At 41.2% G+C, this 21,944-nt stretch overlaps 4 protein-coding genes across 13 annotated transcripts in view; 3 read left to right on the top strand and 1 right to left on the bottom strand.

Moving 5' to 3' along the window:
- The window catches only part of LOC125761031 (transcription factor Sp4-like), a 9,689-nt gene extending 5,711 nt beyond the window's left edge, over positions 1-3,978 (top strand). For 4 of the 5 annotated variants that reach the window (XM_049421772.1, XM_049421771.1, XM_049421775.1 and 1 more), the window contains 4 exons: positions 1-855; positions 922-1,112; positions 1,855-2,019; positions 2,293-3,978. The exon at positions 1-855 is cut by the window's left edge and continues 780 nt beyond it. In XM_049421772.1, coding sequence (XP_049277729.1) covers positions 1-855; positions 922-1,112; positions 1,855-2,019; positions 2,293-2,406 — 1,325 coding nt within the window. In that variant the 3' untranslated portion in view covers positions 2,407-3,978. The remainder of the gene's footprint in view (positions 856-921; positions 1,113-1,854; positions 2,020-2,292) is intronic. The other variant, XM_049421774.1, reaches the window with a different exon arrangement.
- A 669-nt stretch (positions 3,979-4,647) lies between these two features.
- On the top strand, positions 4,648-6,375 carry LOC125761044 (transcription factor Sp1-like). Of its 3 annotated transcripts, XM_049421805.1 has the most exons (5): positions 4,656-4,880; positions 4,975-5,080; positions 5,148-5,426; positions 5,497-5,687; positions 6,215-6,375. In XM_049421805.1, exons 2-5 carry the CDS (start codon positions 5,050-5,052, stop codon positions 6,260-6,262), a joined length of 549 nt encoding a protein of 182 aa, XP_049277762.1. In that variant the 5' UTR covers positions 4,656-4,880; positions 4,975-5,049; the 3' UTR covers positions 6,263-6,375. The 3 variants fall into 3 exon arrangements, with proteins under 3 accessions (XP_049277763.1, XP_049277762.1, XP_049277761.1); XM_049421806.1 differs by having other exon boundaries at positions 4,648-5,080; positions 5,151-5,426; XM_049421804.1 differs by having other exon boundaries at positions 4,656-5,080.
- Positions 6,376-6,670: 295 nt separating this feature from the next.
- Positions 6,671-9,363, bottom strand: LOC125761034 (conserved oligomeric Golgi complex subunit 7). Its single transcript, XM_049421784.1, has 3 exons — positions 9,066-9,363; positions 6,962-8,993; positions 6,671-6,889 (listed from the first exon to the last, which is right to left on the bottom strand). Exons 1-3 carry the CDS (start codon positions 9,066-9,068, stop codon positions 6,720-6,722), a joined length of 2,205 nt encoding a protein of 734 aa, XP_049277741.1. The 5' UTR covers positions 9,069-9,363; the 3' UTR covers positions 6,671-6,719.
- A 7,706-nt stretch (positions 9,364-17,069) lies between these two features.
- LOC125761027 (spectrin beta chain, non-erythrocytic 1) overlaps positions 17,070-21,944 on the top strand; it is a 53,051-nt gene continuing 48,176 nt past the window's right edge. For 2 of the 4 annotated variants that reach the window (XM_049421764.1, XM_049421761.1), the window contains exons 1-2: positions 17,096-17,284; positions 18,158-18,518. The gene's annotated coding sequence lies outside the window, so the exon portion shown is untranslated. Of the gene's footprint in view, positions 17,308-18,157; positions 18,519-21,944 lie in introns of all 4 variants that reach the window. The other 2 variants (XM_049421762.1, XM_049421763.1) reach the window with 2 other exon arrangements.

The raw sequence follows: 21,944 nt of genomic DNA on the forward strand, positions 1-21,944 counted from the left end.
ACCCGGTCACTCAAGCAGGGCAGCATCCACAACTACAGCAGCAGCAGCAGCAACAAATAAGTCTGCAACAGCAGCATCAGCAGCAGCAACGTGCTTTAGTCGCGGCCCTTCAGCAGGCAACGGCGCGTCCACTATCAAGTATAAAGCAGGAACAAAACGAACCCGTTAAGAGCTTTGTAAAGCAGGAATCCACTTCTCCATCGACGACGACGGTGGGTAGTGGAGCTCCTTTGGCATCCAGTGCTCTTTTCACGTCGTCCACTGGAGCTCCTGCCCAGATAGTGGAATTTCACAGTGGCGTCAGTATGGGAACGTTGGGAACATCTAACAATACAACTGCCGCCGTCACTGCGACTACAACAACTACCACATCTTCCCAGTCCATTAGTGTAAAGCGAGAATCTGTAGGCGGGACTCCGAATCAAACCGGTGGTAATGTTAGCAACAGCGCCGGCGCGAGTGTTGCTACAGAAGTAGAAAGTAAACCAGGAGGACAAAGAGCCGGAGGAGTAACAATAGGGGCGGGAGCGGTAACCGGAGCAAGCATGGCAGCAGATGGCGAAGCTAGTGCGGATACTGAAGAAATGGGAGAATTAGAAGCACCCGTTGGCACAACGATAATTTCATCCGAGAAGCGACGTCGACATACGCTACCGAAGTTAGTCTCAGCCACTCACACTATGAACGGAACAATAAGGCAACGCGTTCGCCGGGTTGCATGTACATGCCCCAACTGTGAAGTAAAGATAAGTGGTCCTCCGGATCGAAAGAAACAGCACATATGCCATGTTAGCGGTTGCAATAAGGTGTACGGTAAAACATCACATCTGCGAGCTCATCTACGGTGGCATACGGGTAGGTTGCGTTGTAATAGCTTACTATTTGTACTATGCAAAAATTGTCCTTTATTTTGTTTTGTAGGGGAACGGCCCTTCATATGTAGCTGGGGCACTTGCGGAAAACGATTTACGCGTTCGGATGAATTGCAGCGACATCGGCGGACACATACGGGTGAGAAGAGGTTTGAATGCTTTGAGTGTAATAAGAAGTTCATGCGAAGCGATCACCTCTCGAAGCATATACGAACGCACAGCAAAATAAAACGCGAACATGTAAGTTATAATTTAGAATGCTCCTTTTAGTAATAAGTAGAAGTTCAATTATTCTTGGCAAGATCATGTTTTGTTTAATCATCATTTCACGTTTGTTTCCTTTTCAAAATCTTTAGATAGGAAAAAGACGATCTTGTTATTCTTTCGTAGGCTTGATTCGTTGGTGTTGGAAATAGTACGAATGATTTGCTTAGGCGTAATAGCGTTATTGCTAATGCTAATGTGTGGAGTAAATGCCACCAAAAATACTTACATTGGGTTTAAAATCTAATGATGGTCTAACATTTTTTGGTTTTGTTTTTGATGTGAACGATAATCAATTTCTATGTGTGAACCAAGAAAAAATGTTGTATCCTAGAGTATAATGCTGAGGAATTAGTTTGTTTCTTGTTATGTCATCTTATGTTATGGAATGATAAGGAAAGGAAATCAGATATAAAAATTTGATCTAGTTAAGGTACAAACTGACGCCGAGTGTAGTATTAGACATTCGTCTTTCTTTTGTTATAGCTGTCGCTTACTGTTTTGCGTTCCTTCAATTAGTGTATGTAGTAGTTATTGATTGTTCCTTTTTATTTTCTTGTACTCCATTTTCGCTACTCTCAATCGCGCTTAATCATGCTTTCCCTTATGTCGCAACGATGTATGTTGCTGGATCGGCAACGTATTTTGTATTTTGTGTTGGATTGTTTATGTTTTTGCACGATGTTTGATTTCAACTTGCTGGGCTCGAATACATTAGGGTTCGGATGGTTTCGATAAGTCTGGCGATGAGCTTGACTACGAGGAGGAAGAAATACACGAAATAGACGACACTAACTACAAAATGGATGATGACGACGATCTGGACCAGGAAAGACAATCACATAACTCTTCCTCGGCTGCTGCCTGTGACGCTGACCACAAGGTAAACAAAAAAACAAAGCAGCCTAGTATTGATAATGTTATCCTATGAGCAGTGAAATCGAAACCATCAACGATACCACGCAATATTATTTTAATATGAGTAGCTTCATTACAGCAAAGTAATTGAAAATTTGCTTTATTAGAAAAAAGTAGTAAAAAGTAGCGTATATTCATAGGTGTTTGTACAGTATTTTCCAAGCAGTCTTTGTTAATTGAGAGAAATGCTAAAGTTGTTCTGCAAATTATTTAATATAATTTTGTTTTTCTATTACAGGACGACATGGGATCTAACCACTCTGGATCGTCCGATAGCAATGACAGCTCTGATCAGAAAATGATGATTACCATCGGTACCGACGAGACGGAACAAGCTTATGCTTCAAATTAGTATGCTTACTAATAATATAATTGTATTTAGCAAAGGTTTTGAAGCCATTTCAGCATTTCCTTGGCCTCCTACAGGGGAACGGTTCAAATGGTACCATAGTTTTGTTACCACCGAACCACGACATCAACTAGATCAAAATTATTCGCGAACAGGTTTGCTGTAAAATTATGCACTAGGTATAGGATTTTACGGACGAAATAGAGACACTTCCGTTGCTTACGACGTCAACTCATGGAGTGTTGAAACAAATCCCCACACTGATGATTGGGTGGATTGACTTATAATAAGTCTGGGTAACCATACACTACATGTCAGCCATGAACAATTGTTATTCAAAACAATAGTTTTTAACTTTACTGTTTGTGTGTCTCGTTTCAAAGAATGTACTATTCGAACTACTGAATGCAACCCCCGCTTTGAAATATGACAAATAATTAGTGTGGTGGTACGTGGGATTGTAGATCTTTAGAAGAATTCCTCAGTTCTAGTGAAGGTTTACAGCATTGGAATAGTGCAATGGTTGAGCGTAGAATATACCTTCCCACAAGAAGGGAGCATTTCAGCAACTTTGTTCTGCGCGCGAAATGAAATTGCTGCTTGGGCGCTGTATTAAGAGTCCATGTCAGTACAACGCGTTCAGCTGTGAGTGGGCGAAATCAAAATCACATGCGCACCCTTACTGGTAGAGTAATGAAGTGCGATTCTTTACGTTTTTTAATACAACGAAATCATTCATTAAATCATTTAAAAAATGTGTAGCATTACACAGATGATTGCAAACAGTGTTTTAAGATGGCACCCGTGACGGTAAAAGGTGTTTTGTTTTGTTCAGGTTTAACAACTCATTGAACGGGACTAATTTGTTAAAATTTAATTTGTTTAAACAAACCACAAAATAGGGCATTTTTTGTTTTATTTATTAAAAACCAAAAAACTCAATACGAGTTCCGTAAAGTTTTCTATTGTTTTGGGGTTTTAACTGAAGAATGAAGCGTATTTTTTAGGCCATCGAAAAGCTTTTTGTTTATTTTTGAAGCACTTTTGAAATTGCAAGCGTATCATAGATCAAGATTAGAGCTTGGTTAAATGTTTCAAAAAATGCATGTGTTTGAATTGGGATTCGTTTCGTGTAGATGAGAACATCCATTTCCGAAAATTAAAAATAATATTTCAATTACCTTATACATCGAAAAACATTAACCATGCTTCCCATTAATGCTCTGTTTCAATAGAATTATGGTACTTTGTAGTAATTTATTACTGTAATTTGTTGTAACAATGTGAACTTAAATAGGGCACCAATACCACTGTAAAGGTAGAAAGTCACGTTTTGTTGCTTTGATTTTCTTTGCAAGAACAATGATGCTGTAAATGTTACGCATAGAATATTTTTTTATTTTCCCCGTCGGATTTTAATGTCGAAATGCAATGAATGGAAATTATCGGAATTGTAAATATATAACTACAACTAAACTGCGGCCAACATTGTCGGAAGAATATAATACGATTAAGATAGTGTAAAACCGTGTATCGCGCAACGTGGAAGAATGAATAAAACTCACCGTAATTTCATGTGTGTGTATTGCGTGTATTCGCTGTCTATTTTCTTTGTTTTATAAGATATGCATGTACATATGCAGTATTACTCACGTGCGCCGCCATGTTTCTTTAGAAATTTCATCGCTCAGAAAATTATGCTACTTGTTTCCGTAATGACCCACCCGGAAAGCTAATTACGTTTGGCATATTGTTCCGAATCTGTCGTGTGAGAGACCAGCACTGGTACCTACTATATCACTGTGACATGTTAGTTTTAGAGTATAGCATCAAATTGTAGGCAACGATCAAATTTATGAGCAAAACCAACAAATATACCGGGATTTTTGACCGGACGGAATTTGTATATCCGGTCCTGTCGTGTAGAGACCGGTGCCATTACCATCTTCACAACCGGGCCGCCCCATGTGTATATTATATCCTGAACAAAATCAACAACAGCCTTAATGCGATGAAGTTGTAAATGGTATCAACAATGTTATGATACTACATAGGACGATAAAGTAAAGAACAAAACACAGTGACTAATGCTGAACAAATCTCGGCTTATCATACGAAAAAAGTATTTTCGGCTACCGGCCTTTTCAAATTTTCAGAAAATAGCAGTACTGAACTTTGTTTGTTAAACGCACACCACAATTACATATTAAACGTCAAAGTTTGACCGAGGTAGAAGTAACAATAATAAAGAAGAAGATTAAGAAATAAATACCGAACAAACCGCCACAACAAGAACCGCCATCATCAAACGGACGCGCCTGAAATGCCTATCCATATTTTACGTGTTTTATGCTTGTGAAGACCCGCGAAACATACCTCTGAAAGCCGGTCAAAGTTAAACAAATTGCACAGAAGTAGCGATCTTATAGAACAGAAGTATACAAACCACAACAGGTGCGCCCATCAAGGAGTATAAGGTGGTAATAGAATCATTGTAAATTGGGTTGTAAAGCAGCTAAATATTGATGTGCTTTCTTCACGAAATCGTCCTGAACTCCGGTCCGGATATAGAGGATCGATTATAAATCGATAAATCAAGGAGTATAGAGAATATTTAATAATACAAACACCGTTATCAGCAAGACCATGGCGGCTACAACTGCTTCAGAATTAAATGGTATACATAGATAATCCACAATGTTTTCTTCAATTAAAACTACTAAGCAGTTCGATTGTTGTTACAGAAGCAGGTGTAAAAAAGCGAAATTTATCAACGGAAGATGCAGACGATACAGGCGCAGGAATCGATGCAGAAGATGACGAAGATCAGGCAGGATCTGGCACACAGACTACGAACAAAAGAAAAAAGCGAGAAAGGGTTCCCAGAAGGGCATGCACATGCTATTACTGTGAAGTAGATACGGGTGAGGATCGGACGAATCAACACATATGCTTTGTTAGCGGCTGTAATAAGGTGTTCCGTAAGCCGTCTGTTTTGCGAGACCATATACGATTGCATATGGGTAAGTTGTATTATGTAGCACACAGTTTACAACTTAACTTACTCAAAAACGAGTGGAACTGTTTTTGCAGGTGAACGACCCTATAAATGTAGCTGGGACAATTGTGACAAACGTTTTACGCGTTCGGATGAATTGAGGCGACATCGGCTGATACACACGGGTGAAAGGAATCATGAATGCAGTGAGTGTAAAAAGAAATTTATGCGAAGCGACCACCTGTCGAAACATATGAAAATTCACCACAAACAGAAATGCGATCATGTAAGTAACGCTACTTTCAATATCTATATCGCTTTCTTTTTATCACATTGGTTTAGTTGTGCTAGTCGACAATTACGTGTATAGACGAGTATATTTTTTTTATTAAGTTTCCTCTTCGAAACGAACTTCATTGGCTGTGAATCCGATCCGGTTTGTGTTTTTGCTCGCGAATTGTACTCGTAATTCCATACATTCCGAGGTTTAGCATTTGGTTTATTGCTTATCATAAGCTAGTTTTGGCTGGTCTAATCGGTTAGGCCGTTGCATCTTGAATACATTTTTTTTGCAATATTCTTGTCAGTCATCTAACGGTAACCGAAATAGGTGGCCAGTCCATCAGAGGGAAAAACGAAAAAGTTTGAGAATGTTTGTATCAGGTATCAGAAGAAAGGTTGGCGTACTCGCCAATACGTTGATGTGAGTCATAAAGACCTAAGAAATATAGAATACTGTAGAGCATTTTAAAAGCTGGTTTGTACGTTAACGATACTATGCAAAAGATTTAATATCATGTTTTTCCTTTGCAGAACGACTCAGGATCTAACGACTCTGGAACCTCAGATAGTAACAAATAAAAAACGGCTAGTAAATAGTATTATGCTCGATAGCATTGTTTAATTGTCCTCGATGTAAACAGTAACCTTTTATACCTAAAATGTAAATATCAAAACGAATCTGGTAACGTGAATCTTTGGTTGATTTGTATAATTTAATGTGGTTTCTCGAAATATTCGAAAAGCTTGGTTGCAAACGATTTTTATCTTTAAAAAAATAATATGCGCTTGTGCTATCGAGTATCGATTATTTCAGGAGATAGTAATGTCTGTTTGCATGAGTTAATGGAAATAATACTGTAAAACACCGAAACATATTCCCCGTTTCAATATAACGGTATTGACTAATTACGTATTTTTTAAATTGTGTACACGATCACATTCGGTTACTATTAACTTTGCTGTAAGAAAAATGATGCTCAACATGGATCACATTCCGGAATAATATAATAATGCTTTATTTGAACAATTTAGCGGTTCAGCAGGATATTAAATTACGCTTTTGGCGTATGGCGGCAACTAATTCCGGATCGCAACCAGTTGCTATTGACGCATAGCATTCCAATGGTGCTCGCAGAAGCTTAACCGTTTGTTGCAGATTAGTTCCCAAAGATTGTCCCATCTCTTCCAGTACGTTTCCGAAGTATTCTATAGATGCAAAAGAGTGATAATAACGATAGACAGTACATAACCGAACATGCTAGATGTAGGCAAACTTACCAATGTCGGTAGCCAGCTGTTTCGCTCCTGATACACTCAGCGAACAAATGTTCTCGATCTGTTCAACGTACAATGCTTCGGATTCTTCCACTACGAGGGCGAGAAAAACATCCGCACAGGGTCGGTTTGAGGCATACCTGTGGTCAGCCACTTCCAGTACAGCTTTTAATACGCCAGCCGGTGATAGTAGCAATGGTTCGAGATGCTGAGGAAGCGTGAGCAAATATTGGCTGATCAGTGTGATATATTCCTGTGGCGCATAGCTGTAATCTGGCAATGCATCCATCGCAGTCGACCCGATCGTCGTACCCGCCGGACCGGTAGAGACGGGTTCAATTTGCTTGAAGTGTTTTGTGATGGGCGAGAATGCAATCTGCAGCATCGTGTCGTGAATGTCCTCGCAAGTACGCTTCATGCGTGGATGAAATTCGCTGAAATACTCACGATTGGGTTCTGACGATGCCTGGAATGTTGCAACCAGCTTACGCATTTCGTTAACTTCTCCTTTCGTGTGCAAGCGATACTCAAACCGTGCCCGTGTCGGGTTTGCACTTAGCTGGGATTGTTTAGTTTGGACGTTCGCTATGAGCGTTTGTTCAAGCTCATGTACAGCCTGTCGGAATGTGCCAAGGTACTGCAGCAAAACCACACTCAACTGCAGGAGGTTCCAGTCGGTTTGACTCGGTTGACTGGCTGCAAGCTGCTTCTGTACCTTGTTGTATTGGTCAAGATAGGATAGAAGATAGTTCTGCAGAACGCTTCCTATCGACAGCAGGGCACAGTTTTGTGTGATTTCTTGGCATCGTGTCATTGCTTCCGTGGCCCAACGTATGATTTTATCATTGCCACTTTCCAGGTTATGCACACTGTCGGCTGGAGCCGTACCGACAATCGCTAGACTTTGCAAATCCGTCTCTAGTTGGACGTTTTCCAGTGTCGGATACTCCTTTATGAACAGGCCAAAGAACACAAACAGCGAACTAGCGAGACGATCGATGACGATCTCGTTCTCGCATCGAATATCTTGTTGTGGTCCTCCGCGTACCCATCCTTCGATCAGCGTACCCATCGAAACGTTTACTTTGGAAAATTGTGTCAACGTCCAGAACTTATCAGTAGCTCGCTTGAGTGCACTTCGGACGATACTCTCACGCGTGGGTTCGAGGTTTTCCAAGGCTTCCGCTATGGCCAACACACAGTCGGTAGCGTCACCGAAGCACTGGCAACACCAGCGCAAATGATTCTTTAGAAGCTCCAATAAATTGTCGTAAAACTCTTTCAATACGTCCGATCCTCCGCTTTCGCTGCCCTCGATTGCACCAGCCCATTGCTCCTGTACGAAGGTCTTCAGCACCGTTCGATAATATTGCTTCAACTGTGGTAATCGATCGATACCTTCGAAAATGCCAACATAACGGCGACAGGCAGCTGTATCCATCGAGCGTAATGCCACCACAACCGAGGGACTAACGAGCGCTTCAAGACGGTTCTTAAAATACTCGACTTGGTTCTCTCGTTCCGCATGGCCGTGCAGGCCTATCTGTGCTGCAAGTGATTTCTGCAGTGACAGCAGCTTCGCACTGGACCCGTCGATGTCTGACTTCTCCAGCAGGTCTTCCAGCTCGCCCGCTAACTTACCCCATCCGTCTGCCTCCTGCAGGCACTGTTTGGAGCTTTGTAGCCGCTGTTTGATGCTGTCCAATCGTTCGAGACTAACCATACAGTCACCGGTTTCGGTTTGCAGATGTGCAATTTCCCGCTGCACCTGACTCATTCGCTGTTTCAGCAAGCCCGACTCAATCTGCAACATGCTTGCATCGCTAATCACCTTTGGGATGTTCTTTAACACTTGACCACCCGTTTGCTCCAGAGCGACGTTAATCTGCTGGACATAGAGCTGCATCTTGGAGACGAGGGACGAAACGAATGCTTCCTTGCCGGCGGACCCTGTGGATGTCCTTTGTGACCGATCATACGACGCATTGATCCAACTGCTCACGTCGAAATCGTCGCCAGAAAAAGCGCTTATATCCTATCGGTTAAGAATGGTAGGAATTAGATAGTGAAACCTCTTACCTACCTCTTGCACACCGCAAACACTTACCATAATTAAATCTGTTGTTATATTAACTATTTTAATCTTGCAGAATTTACCGGCACACTTTAATGTAAACTTCAATTTGTGCTTTTTACTAACTTATTGCACCTAGATTTTTATAGAAGCCAAGGACAATACCAAAACACAACGAATCAAAACAAATAAGCCCACGAACGTGCAGGCGTATACGTGGAAAATGTGTCATTCGTTCTCACGCACACATAAGCACATTCGATCGTACGAGTGCAGGACATCTAGTTGAGTACTTCAGTTTGTATCGAACACGTGATTGACGTGATTATAATAATACCCCAGCGGTCAAGCTTTCATGCGTTTCTCCTCGTTTCATCACCTTCCAACCCTCGTTGGCCTATACTTTTGCGTGTCAACACAAGCTATCTCTGTTTTTTCGTTCGTCAAGCATGTTCTTGTCTCGCTCTTTTCACACTTTGCCGAAGTTCGACGTGCTCCGCGTTGTATATTTACACACCGAGCTCATGGAATATCTTTGTGTGTGTAGAAACCCATTTTGACAGCACCGTCATTCTTCGGCCATCAAATTTTGTTTTGCTTTCGAAGTGCAAGTTTTGGTTAGTTTATTGCATAGAATAGGGAGATAAAATGGTTATAAAAGGATAAAAATGGCTTCGAATCGAAAGAGCACGCGTTTTTCAAGTGACTGGATAGTTTAGTTAGGGATGTGGAGTTGAAAAAATACTTGGAATTAGGGAAGATGCTTGACCAGCGTGCCTCCGGAACAAAGTGGTGCTGAACCTGTTTCATGGCTGCTGAGAGTCTGGTAAGGCGTTTAATGCAACGAATTATATCAATTACATGTTATTTACATTACGCTTTAACAATTTCAGCTACATCCGTAACAATTTATTGCAACGGACTGCAGAAAATCACGCGAACACAGTGTACAAAGTACTACGCAGAGAGGACAAAAGTTTACACCAGATAAGTACGTACTTCGAAATATTACAGAAAACTTATTAAAATAATTGCTAATTTCAACTATTTTCTGTTTGCAGACCAACACATTTGCCCACATTTTCCAGCAAGTGAAGTGTTAGCGAGAAATTTGTAAATAAAATTATAATAATAAAAAAACACATTTCATTTTATGTCCTTTTTAATTGATGACAACTTTCCACTATGGATAGCCAATAACGCACCCATACCTACGCGGCACTACACACTAACACATGCGCAAAAAAGTTCTTCGTTAAGCGGCTTCTTAGTGGCTTCTTAATGTCCTTAAGAAGCCACTAAGAAGCCCGCTTAACGAAGAATTTGACCGCAGGGACTGGTGAAGTTTTGCAATTGTTTGATAATTAATTATGCTGACGAGATAGTATTGTGAAAATAGTGCTATATTTAAAAACGTGATAAGATCAATGCATTCTATCACATAGCTATTATTATTATTGTTTCTGTAATTCCAATGTTTTTGAACTTGTATCACTTTCTTTCGTTTTCGTTAAATACTTTCAATCCACATTAAATTGTTCTGAACACAACTTTAATTGTTTTAAGCAGCTTTTTTATTCGAGTGTGATTTGTTTTGTGAATGCGTTACATTAACTGTTTGTATTTAGCTCGTTTGTTATGGAGTTTTACACAAGCGCATAAGGGTAGTTGTAGCTGTAAGCTGTTCAATAAGGGCATTAGATTAGGTCTCATCATATGCATAATTGCCATTACGGTACTTACCTAGACTAGGATATGCGTAAGTAGTGTAGGGAGCCAACACACTGCTATATGGTGAAATGTGTTGAGTTTCGCTTCACAAATAATATAACCATACGCAGTGGATCCGTTCTGGCTCACGGTTTAAGCTCAACTAACCTAGAGTTCTTTATTTGCTATTTACAAGATTGTTACATACATAAAATTCAAGGTGTGATTTAGTTCAAGGTGTGAACACAGAATGTGTTCACCAAAAGTGACGTTTGATCGTCGATGCACATTTCAACACTCCTCCTCATCGACGACTCTCTCTACCATCTACTTCATGTTGAGTAGATCACAAAAGAACTCGTGCTTTTGCGGTCCCAACGGCTTGGTCATGATGTCCGCAATCATCACCTCTGTCGGACAATACTCGAGGATGATTTCATTCCTTTCACACAATTCCTGAACGAAATGCTCTTTTGTGTCAATGTGTTTCGATCTACGATGAGTACGCTCATTTTTCACAAATGCTAAACAACCTTGGTTGTCTTCCTTAATGACGGTAGGATCCTTTGGACCTTCTCCAAAATCGCGAAGCAGTTTCCGCAGCCAAATAGTCTCTTGGCATGCCTGTGTGAGTGCAACATACTCAGCTTCCATCGACGAAAGTGTAACACACGTCTGACGTCGACTAGCCCAAGATACAACTCCTCCACAATATAAGAAAATGAACCCAGAAGTTGAACGACGACTCTCGATGTCACCAGCCCAATCAGAGTCCGAGTACCCGCACAGTGCTTCATCCGTCCCGCCTAGTGGTAAAAAATGCTCCTTCGTTCGTTTTAAGTAACGCAGCACACGTTTAGCTGCGGTCCAGTCCGCTTGCGTTGGTGATGTAAATTTTCTCCCGAGGATAGCTGTAGCGGCTGCTACGTCTGGCCTAGCGGTCACTGCTAGATAGAGTAAACCTCCCACCAAACTACGGTACTTCGTAACGTCTTCAAACAATTGTGCTTCGCTTGGCTGCTTCAGATAACCCTGGTCCATCGGTGAATTGGCACATTTTGCATCATTCATGCCATGCGTTTCTAAAAGCCTTTCGATGAATGTCTTCAACCTTATCTTGTAGAAACCACCGCTTTGCTGTGCTTCCATACCGAGAAAATGCTTGATTTCTCCCAAACAGGTGATGCTGAATTCTTGGTTTAGGTCATCGCATATCTGCCTTGCTTCCGCTTGAGTGGATGTGGCTATGAGCATGTCGTCTACATACACTAATAAGAACAACGATCTCCCATTTGCAGACTTCACATACAAACACTGGTCCGCCGTTGATGCCTTGAATGCTAGTTTGGCCAGTACCTCGCTGAGTTTTCGATACCAACAACGAGCCGATTGGTGTAAACCGTAAATACTCCGTTTGAGCCGACAAACTAGCTCCTCCTGTCCCTGTACTGCGAAACCGGGTGGTTGACGCATATAGATTTCCTCTTCAAGGACACCGTTAAGATACGCCGTCTTTACATCCAAATGTTGAACCGTTAATTTTTGCTTCCCAGCTACTGTGAGAAAAGTTCTGAACGTTGTGTAATTAGTCACGGGAGCGTATACGTCACAATAGTCGATTCCATACCGCTGTGTATACCCCTGTGCTACTACGCGAGCTTTATACTTTACGACTTTATCTTTCTCGTTCCGCTTAATCTTGAACACCCATCGGGATCCTATAGCCTTACGTCCTTTGGGAAGTGGTACTAGTTCCCATGTACCAATGCTACGATGCGATTCCATCTCTGAGGACATCGCTTCACGCCATTCTTTTTCTTTCATGGCTTCTTGAACATTCAATGGTTCCTCGCGTGCGCATGATGCAACACCTGCTGCGTAACCCAGAACATAATCTTCGAGATATGTTGGTAATTTTGATCTTCTTTCTGGACGACCATTTTCCTCCGTATTTATCTCCATTTCTGTATGTTCATTTCCCTTTTGTGATGGCTCTATTACAGTTGATGAATCTGTCGTTACATTCTTCTCATTATCAGCTTTCTTACGAAGCGTCTCGGTCATTGGAACTTCCACGAAATTTGTTCCAATTTCATTTTCCACGAATCGGGCATCGCGACTAATCGTTATGCAGTCTGTTTCTGGGTTTACGAATCTGTATGCCTTATGCTCATGAGAATATCCTACCAGCTTCAGTTTAACCGCCCGTTCGTCTAACTTATTCCTTTTAACCTTTGGAATATGCACATACGCATCGCTACCAAAAATGCGTAGGTGTCTCAAATCTGGTTTTCGATTCCACCAGAGTTCGTACGGTGTCTTAGAAACGGACCTAGAAGGCAAACGGTTCTGTAAATAAGTTGCAGTTAGCGTCGCTTCACCCCAGAATCGCTTGTCCATCCCCGAATCCATCAGCATACACGTAGTCATCTCAGTAATTGATCGATTTTTGCGCTCTGCCACGCCGTTGGACTGAGGAGAGTATGGCGTTGTAAACTGTGGCTTTATACCGTTGTCTGTATAAAATTTCCTCAACTGTGTGTTGTCGAACTCTCCACCTCCATCAGAGCGAATAAACCGGGGCTTTCTTCCGAAAATGTTTTCTACCCATTGTACGTAGTGCATGATCTTTTCAGCAGCTTCGGACTTCTTCTGCATAAGACAAGTAACAGTAAATCTGCTAAAATCGTCTACAATATGCAACACATACCTGTAGCCGCTTGGTGTTGGTGTCTCCATAGGGCCACATACGTCCGTGTGAACAAGGTCCAGCACCCTAGTTGATTTTCGGTCTATCACTGTTGGAAAGGGGGCCCGGGTTGATTTCCCTTGCAAGCAGCATTCACACACCAACTTCAAACCACAGTCCGTGATTTTCATCCCGGTGCCGAGCTCCTCCTTGTTGATTTTCTCAACAGCTGCCCAATCGCGATGTCCTAAACGCCGATGCCACTGATGTTGGCAGTTCTCGAGGTGTTGGGCATGTGCTGCTCTCATTGATGATTCAGTCAAACGTAAGTAGTATTGACCATTGTATCGCACTCCAGTCGCCACGATGGTTCCTTGTACGTCGATTACTTTGCAGCCTTCGTAGTCAAAAATTACTTTCATCTTTCTCTTTGCCAAACGATCCACGGAGATTAGATTAGCTTCTAATCCAGGCACATACTTCAGATCGCTAAACGTTATGCGCCGCTCTTTCTGGCTCCCATCAAGTACAGTGATCACAGCACTACCTTCACCTAGAACTCTAGTTTTCTCCCCGTTTGCAAGTGTGATAAAACCTCCAGCAAATTCTTTCAGTTCCGTGAAGATGGCTTTGTCATGGCACATGTGCGCGCTCGCACCACTGTCGATTATCCAAGCGTTGCTGCTACCGCCGTTAACAACAAACGCTGTTCCAAGAACAGTGCTCAGCACTGTCTTCGCATTTCCATTGTACTTGTTTTCCTTTTGCTTCTTTTTGCAATTTGCCACAAGATGGCCGGGCTTTTTACAAAAATGACAAAGGCGAGGCGTCCGTTGCCTGTTATTTTCTGCAGAAACATGCGCTTTCTCGTTTCTTTGCGTAGTACCACTACTATCTCGCTCGTTCCTTCGCTGGCTTTCGTCTACAATTTTCGATCGCACTAATTCCACCGAAATGTCGTCATCCGACAAACAATCAAGCGCTGTTACAAGCGTTTCGTACGAAGTAGGTAGGCTACGAAAAATCATGCAGATTTTCGTGTCTTCATCGAGGGACAATCCGGCTGCACTCAAACGATCGAAAAGTTCATCTATCTTGAACAAATGCTGCTCTGTGTCGCCATGCTCGTCTAAATTCAATGCACACAGTTTCTTTAGCAAGGAAACCTTCACCGACCGTGTGTTTTTCTCGTGGTACTTTTTCAGAGCATTAAACACATCGTGCGCTGTTTCTTGATTTTTAACTAAAGGGAGCTGGTTGTCTTCAATCGCTAAGATTATGTTCGCTTTTGCGTGTCTATTGTTGGTCTTCCAATCATCATCCGATGTTTCTTTGGGTTTCGAGGAATTTTCTACCACGTCCCATAAATCTTCACGCTGCAGCAAATTTTCTATGCGCACTTTCCACGTGCTCCAGTTTGTCCCATTCAATTTCGGGAAACGTAGCTTTGTGTCCGCCATTGTTCTTTTGCACTACCACTGTAGCTTTTATGCTCGGAAACGCGACCGAGTCCTTTTGCGATGTATACTCGACACTAACCGATCGAATGAACAAATCAAAAACTATTTCGTGATTTTTCACTATAAGCCTCTATCCTGGGCCCATAACCTGTTGAGTTTCGCTTCACAAATAATATAACCATACGCAGTGGATCCGTTCTGGCTCACGGTTTAAGCTCAACTAACCTAGAGTTCTTTATTTGCTATTTACAAGATTGTTACATACATAAAATTCAAGGTGTGATTTAGTTCAAGGTGTGAACACAGAATGTGTTCACCAAAAGTGACGTTTGATCGTCGATGCACATTTCAACAAAATGTAGCTGGCGTATGGGTATGGATAAGCTGCATAGCCCACTGGAGCCGCTGCCAGAAGCTGTGCCTTTGGATCTGGCTTAGGTTCCGGAGCCGGTGCTGCCAAAGTGCAGACTGCTAGAGCCAGAATAACAGCAATCTGCAATGCAAGATCCAATGAAATGGTTGGTGAATGTTTCAACGCCACAATCTGTTCAAATTGCACTTTTAATATTACAACCCAAATGATGACACTCACCACAAACTTAAGAGCCATTATTGTTTAGAGAATGCAACCCGTGTCACTGCAATCAGCCGTTTTCACGTTCCGGAGCGTAATGATGTGGAATTCGGTAGTTCATAGATCTTTTATACGGCGAACGTTTTGCTATCCATTCTATTTCACTACGTCCATCGCTCTAGGGAAGAGATATTTGGATCAAACATTCCCGTCACGTCCGATCGGGGTACGTAAACTTTAGCGCAATATGATCATCAGTGTCACTCCCAGTTGTCGATGCAATGGTGATCGATACGAAATGAGCCATTGATTACTAACGGCGGCCCAGTACCTTTTGGATGCTAGCAATGAAAAAAAAAACAAACTTAATATCCATTTTTTGGTTGTACGCAAGAATCATGATTCGAAGGGGCAAGGAAGTCGTGTTAGCGATTCGTGCAAAGTGCGATCCAATATATAGAGCACACGAGGTTTCACTTTTGTTGACCATTAAACTTCTACGTAATTAGGATAGGTTGCATAACGCAAACAGAATACACTAGGTTTTTAGCCAAAGAGGCCTTTGCATAGAGAGTGGTAGACAATGCTGAGGAACAGTATGCGTGTTATTAGGTACGAATATTAGACAATGTGAACTTGAAAATTTGTGATTAAGGCAGCATGCGCCATATCCGACAATGCGCCAACCACCATCAGCTCAAATGTGCACGTATCGATGAACATATTAGGAGACTCCATACAGCGGAGGTTGTACGTGTTTTGACGAAACGACCTTGAGCATTATGGAATAATTTGAAATAGTTTGGAAGTGTGTTAATAAAAGTTACTTCTATATAGGTGAACTTGAAAGTATTTATTTTAGGGTTGGAATCATAAATCAAAACCCGATGTTATTGTTTGATCTTCCCATCACGCATGTAAATAAGAAAACTAGCGCTATACTAATCTGGACAACATACTTGACATTGAAACATTTGAAAACACGTAAATAAGGTATAAAACATTGATTTAAATAACTTTGGGATGGTGTTTAAAACTTGATCCAAGGTTAGACCAATTTCATAGTATTACCAAAAGGCGATAATTTTATTATATGTAAATGTGTGAGCGATGATTGAAACGAGACTATTTAAAACATGGATAGATACATATATGTAATTATTTCAGTACATTTCAATGGCTCCGAGCAATAGGGCATTTTGTTTTAATAAAATAAAAGTCATGAAATAACGTGATGTTTGAAGAGTGTACAGCGCCACCTATGTGTCAGTAATTGCAGTAACATATAGCGCTGATGCGGACTCTAGCAAAACTAAATTGGGAAATTTGATATGCACAGTGGGAAACCTGCTTCAAATCATCAACGGCAGAAGCATTTTACTTCGATCTATTGTAAATAGCGGTTAACCAAAAGATAATTCTTACAGTTATTGTTCCATCATAGAGGAATTTGTGCAACTCTTAAAATTAAACATAACAGTGTAAAATGCATTGTTTATTACCTTCAGTTTCAAATTCTGTTTTCCCGCTTTATCACAGGGCGCTGAACTATGGACTTGTCAGTTAAAACACCTAGGACAAAAATATATGAACTATGGGCGATTGAAGCGATGGACATACAGCACGAGTAAATATATCACAAACACACACACTACTAGCATTTCTCCTGGAGCTCGGACGTGTTTCGTGCGCGCTCCAGTACAAGCTTTTTCGCGTGAGTTTTGTGACCGCTAAAATAATCAAAACAGGTTGATCATTCATCGTAGTGAAATGTGGCTTCGCGTAAAAGCACTATCTTCGAACGAACAGTGTTGAAAACGTAATTTTTATCACCTTTGATTGGTAAATTTGTGTTAATTCGGTGTAGCTGAAAGACTATGCTCGTCTTTTACTCGATCAACCCAGGAAGTGCAGTTGCAGTTTTTGGTTGAATTGACGAATTAATGTAAAATCGCAATAAGCAATCATTGTTCGGCGCCATATTATCTCGCGCAGGCAGTTTAGCTGGTGTATCTGTTCGGTGGCATTCTTCTCAAAGGCCAGTATCACCATTGACGATCGCGTTCCAGACGGCGTCGCGTGGCAACGCAGGATGAGAGTTATGTGGTTTCGATCGAATCGTAATCGTATCGATGTGAACGTTGTGTCATTACCATACTGAATATTGCCGGATTTTGCAGGAACGCACAGCAATATAGTGTGCATCCATATTAGCTGAATATAAACAGATATTCCTGATTCTTATTGCTCCTCGGGATGGCTTTACTGTGTTTTTGGGAATCCGATCTTTTCATAGTGTGTGTGCGATCGTGAGATGTATTTTCTTGTGCATGTGTGTGTGTGTATAAGGGTTTTACGTGGTGATTATTACGGGTTCCTGTTCAGACTTTGGAGGCGAATACCAAAGATTTGATTCCAACCAGAAAAGTAAAAGATTGAAACAGAACTGCTATCAGAATAGAATATAACCATCTTTTCAGTCTGGGTCCAGTTAAAGGCGTTTTTCAACATAATTTAACACCCACCCATGTATCCTTTATTGCAGTCTTAATGCTTTAAAAAAGTAGGCTACGGGTGGAAGTGCATCGAATGTCAGTGATGCGCAGTGATTTCAAAAGATACCGGAACCAGATTCATTCTTGCGGATTTTTTTCCAGATTAGTTATGTTACACGTTTAATTTACCTTTTCAGGCCATTCGTAGCGGATCATTTTCGTTGTGTACAGTAAATAAACGAAAGAAATTTTAACCCAGCGAAGTACGGTGCAGTAGGTGCAGACAAAATTCGTCGAATGATGCGTTAATAATTCAGTTTTTGTGTCCAAGAATCGTTTTTTATCTAAAAGTGTGAAGTGTTCCAACTCGTGTGCTGTGAAGAGTGTGTGTGCCTAGGCTGTGCGCAGGAAAACACAAATTTTGGCAGGCTAAGAAATATCAAAAGCTGCAAAGATTTTGCTTACTTGCGGAGTGTCGCGTCTTTACCATTACTGTTTGCAGTTACCGGTAAACCGACAGCACAACTCTGGATTACGGATACGGAGACGATACCAAAGGTAAGACGATAAGAACACATTTCGTTTTAAATTGTCGATTGGTTTATATTTCAATTGCAACCAGATGTGGCTAAATACAATGTAAACAATGCGGCGCATGTGAAGATTTGTACACGGAACAATCTTTCGTAGTTAATTATCAACGGAAAAAATACACACATACGTAACTTATCAAGGTTTGTGGTATAGAACCATTGAAGGGTTGAATGTTAAACTAAAGTTGAATAGAAGGCACAAAGTAGAAAACATTTTTCGATAATCCGAGGAAAAATAATTTTTGCTTCCACGCTACCCAACAAAGGGTCCAACGAATGTGTTCCAACGTTCCCTTGTGCTTCGCTTACACGCCAGCATTATACGCAAATACGCAACGTCGCGAATCTTGACTTCAATAACGTTATGCGTATTGCCCAAAGCTACTCTGAGGCCCAACTGGCACTTTTCGACGATTGGTTAAAGTTAAAGTTTCATCATCTTGTATTCCCTGCCTGGCATGTACATAAATTTTTCCCTTCTACTTTCTTCACATTCGGCTGCTTGGAGGAGTGTACACGCATTTTTTCGTCTATAAACTCCACGCCGCTTCTTTGAAACGAGTGTTGAATTCTGCTTGCCTCTATATATTTATCTCGCTTTCGCATTCGCCTACTTTGTGAGATCTCTTCTTAAAATTCTGAATGCTGTTTTCGTTTTACTGAAGTTAAGAAAACTCGTTCCTTCCATCGTCCCTGCGCTGGTTGCTTACGTATTGCTTTGCGTAAGCAGCGTAAAGGACGGAACGGTTCGATCGAAGCAACGTCGCGAAGGATGATGGTTACCAAAAATGAAATAAAAAACTGGTAGAAAAACAGAAAAAACAAGAATCTCTACACGGATTGCTACGACTCGCGACGTTTTTTCTCTCCTCTCCCTCGATATATCTCTTCCATTCTATCTCCTTCTATTCTGCTCCTTCTCGATGTTGTTGACTCAGAAGAAAATATTGAGTAACCATTCTGGGCCGGCAACCGAAGCAATATGAAAAAGAATAAAACAAAAATAAAATAAACACAACTGTCGGAAGGAAGGAAGAGCGGTGGACCGTTTTATGGATCGCGGTTTTAGTTTTGGTGTGCGATGGTTTCTGTAATTCTTTTATTTACTCCACCCGTGGAGCTCCAGCAAAAAAGGCCAACTCTCCTTCAACTCATCAAAAACCATGGCCCGTTCTGTGCGGTGTTATAACAACACGCAGCTGAGGTTCGGGTTCTTCGGGCAAATCGTCAGCCTCCACTCCCCCCGTCCACGAATGTGAGTTTGGCGCCGAATGTGTGTACCTTCTTTGTGATGGTGTTGGTGTTACGCAAACTCGTTCTTCCACTTCCTTGGTGTTTCTGTTGTTTCCTTACGCGCTTATGTCACCTTGATTTTCGGCATCACCGCTTTTGGCTGGAATCTGCAAGAATGCTGGAAATAGTCCGTTGTTTTCTTCACCGAGCTTTTTTCTGCTTCTTTACTTCTTCGTCCCCTCTTGTTTTTCCCTTTTGGTGAGCGGTGAGTAGGTGATTCGGTTGATTGCGTTCGATACGAGTCTCGATGTATGTTACGAAAGAAACCTGTTTCTTCTTGTTCAATGCTATAAGTATCTGGAATATAATGGTTAAAAAGGAAATGGTTTTTCTAACTCTTCGAATGCACAACAAAGTCATGCTTTACATTTTCGCTAGGGTCGTGAGATGTTATCAGAGAACTGGAAATAATCAGGCATCGTTTAATGTTGCTAATGCTTACTGTGCTTTCGCTCTTATCCGGGGTAAAGAATTTACCGAAAAACTTCTACGCTGGTGTAAGCGACGAACCTCCTCTCTCTGGTCTTTAAGATAGTGTCGTGTTACGTCGGCTTAGCTATCATTCCAAATGGCTATCGTTTGGCCCTGTTATTGCTGAAGGATTGATGATAATTGTTTATTTTCGAAAAATACTATGTCTTGAAACACCACATCTAATGTGGGTGGGCTGCGTTAAACATTTTTCTGCTATCGAACTTGAGACCTCCAACCGTTCCATTTAGGCCTAAGATGCTTATCGCTCATCGTGCAACACGGTAGCTAATGTTGAGTCGAAAGGAAGCTTCTTGTATTATAAATAACAGAGAGATAAATCATTCAGATAATGTTGGCAGTTTAGCTGTTACGATGAAGGTATAAACTTGGCTATAATTTCTCGTATTTGTTAAAGCTCTATTAATTCAATCGTTTATTAAATGCAAAACAAATTTTTAGGACTGTGTAATTGATTCAGGTTTGTGCACTTTCTTGGTAATTTTTATTTTTTTTAAGTATTGCTCTTTGCCTTCCCAATTGTTAATAAATGGATTGTGTGTAATTACACTTTTTGAATGTTTTCCTGTACGAAATATGACAGTGCAACTATAACGCGAAAAACTGTCAGTAATACGGCTTTTGTGCATTATCTTGAAGCACAATTATTGTTTTATATAAACCGGATTAGTGAGACTCGATCTGGGAATGTACGCGTGATTAGCTTGATCCAACTTATCAACCTCTCAAGATCCAACTTACAAACCTTTACCACAAACGTTATGTGGTATACTTGTTTAACAAACAATAAAGTGTCGTTTAATATATTTAATAAGCGCCCAACGACGAACAGCTGTTTCCACAGATGCAACTATCGTTTCGGTTTTCCTCTGTATTATTGTTGGGGAAAACCGCAAACAGTGGCAAAATCGTAAACACAATGCGTTTTACCATAACTATCTGACTCACTTTGCCGAGCTTTTTTGTGGTCCATTTTGATATCTAGTGTTTATTAAGTATCCGTTCCATTCACAACGTACGGAAACAGCAGCAATCTGGCACACAGTAACATGGGAAGAGCAACTCCGTAAAGCACCACCGCCTCGCGAGGTTGCTCTGGTCGTGTGGATGATTGTTTACTGACATGCAGTATACCAGAAGGGCCTGTAGTGTGGCTGTTTCAGGTGTAAACGTTCGCGTCCAACAATCTTTTAGTGCAGCGAAAGAAATCCTACACATGCATGTGCAATGTGGATGCAGCGCTCAAAACCGACTGCGATCGCCCACACGATCCAGAAAGGCAGAAAACTGTCTGCGTGTGAGTTGAAATTGTACATTCACGATTTTATTGCCTGAAACGTAAACGTTTGCTTTCCGTTTATGTGTTTGGGGGGTGGGATTTTGCTTATGTTTGTGAGAAAATTATCTTTATCAATCGAGGGTTCGTTTCTTGCTGCCATTCTGTGGAGGTCTTTCGTTTTTAGTCAGAAGGAGTAGGACGGTTCGAGCGCATATGAATTTATTTCCTTTGCTTTGTGTTCCCCAAATAGTGATTATCGTTTGGCAAGTCTCTTTACTGTTCCGCAACTTCATCGTTATTTGTTGAATAGATTGTGGAAACGCATAC

Source organism: Anopheles funestus, chromosome 2RL (genome assembly GCF_943734845.2).
Source record: "Anopheles funestus chromosome 2RL, idAnoFuneDA-416_04, whole genome shotgun sequence".
In the NCBI taxonomy this organism is placed as follows: domain Eukaryota; kingdom Metazoa; phylum Arthropoda; class Insecta; order Diptera; family Culicidae; genus Anopheles; species Anopheles funestus.

What these genes read in the sequence shown, in the direction of transcription:
- LOC125761034 (XM_049421784.1), bottom strand. An exon ending in ACAGCTGGCTACCGACATTG is followed by an intron (nt 6,890 to 6,961) that starts GTAAGTTTGCCT and finishes TTGCATCTATAG; the next exon opens with AATACTTCGGAAACGTACTG.
- LOC125761044 (XM_049421804.1), top strand. Translation starts at nt 5,050, where the DNA reads ATGGCGGCTACAACTGCTTCAGAATTAAATG. An exon ending in CCATATACGATTGCATATGG is followed by an intron (nt 5,427 to 5,496) that starts GTAAGTTGTATT and finishes CTGTTTTTGCAG; the next exon opens with GTGAACGACCCTATAAATGT. An exon ending in ACAAACAGAAATGCGATCAT is followed by an intron (nt 5,688 to 6,214) that starts GTAAGTAACGCT and finishes TTTCCTTTGCAG; the next exon opens with AACGACTCAGGATCTAACGA.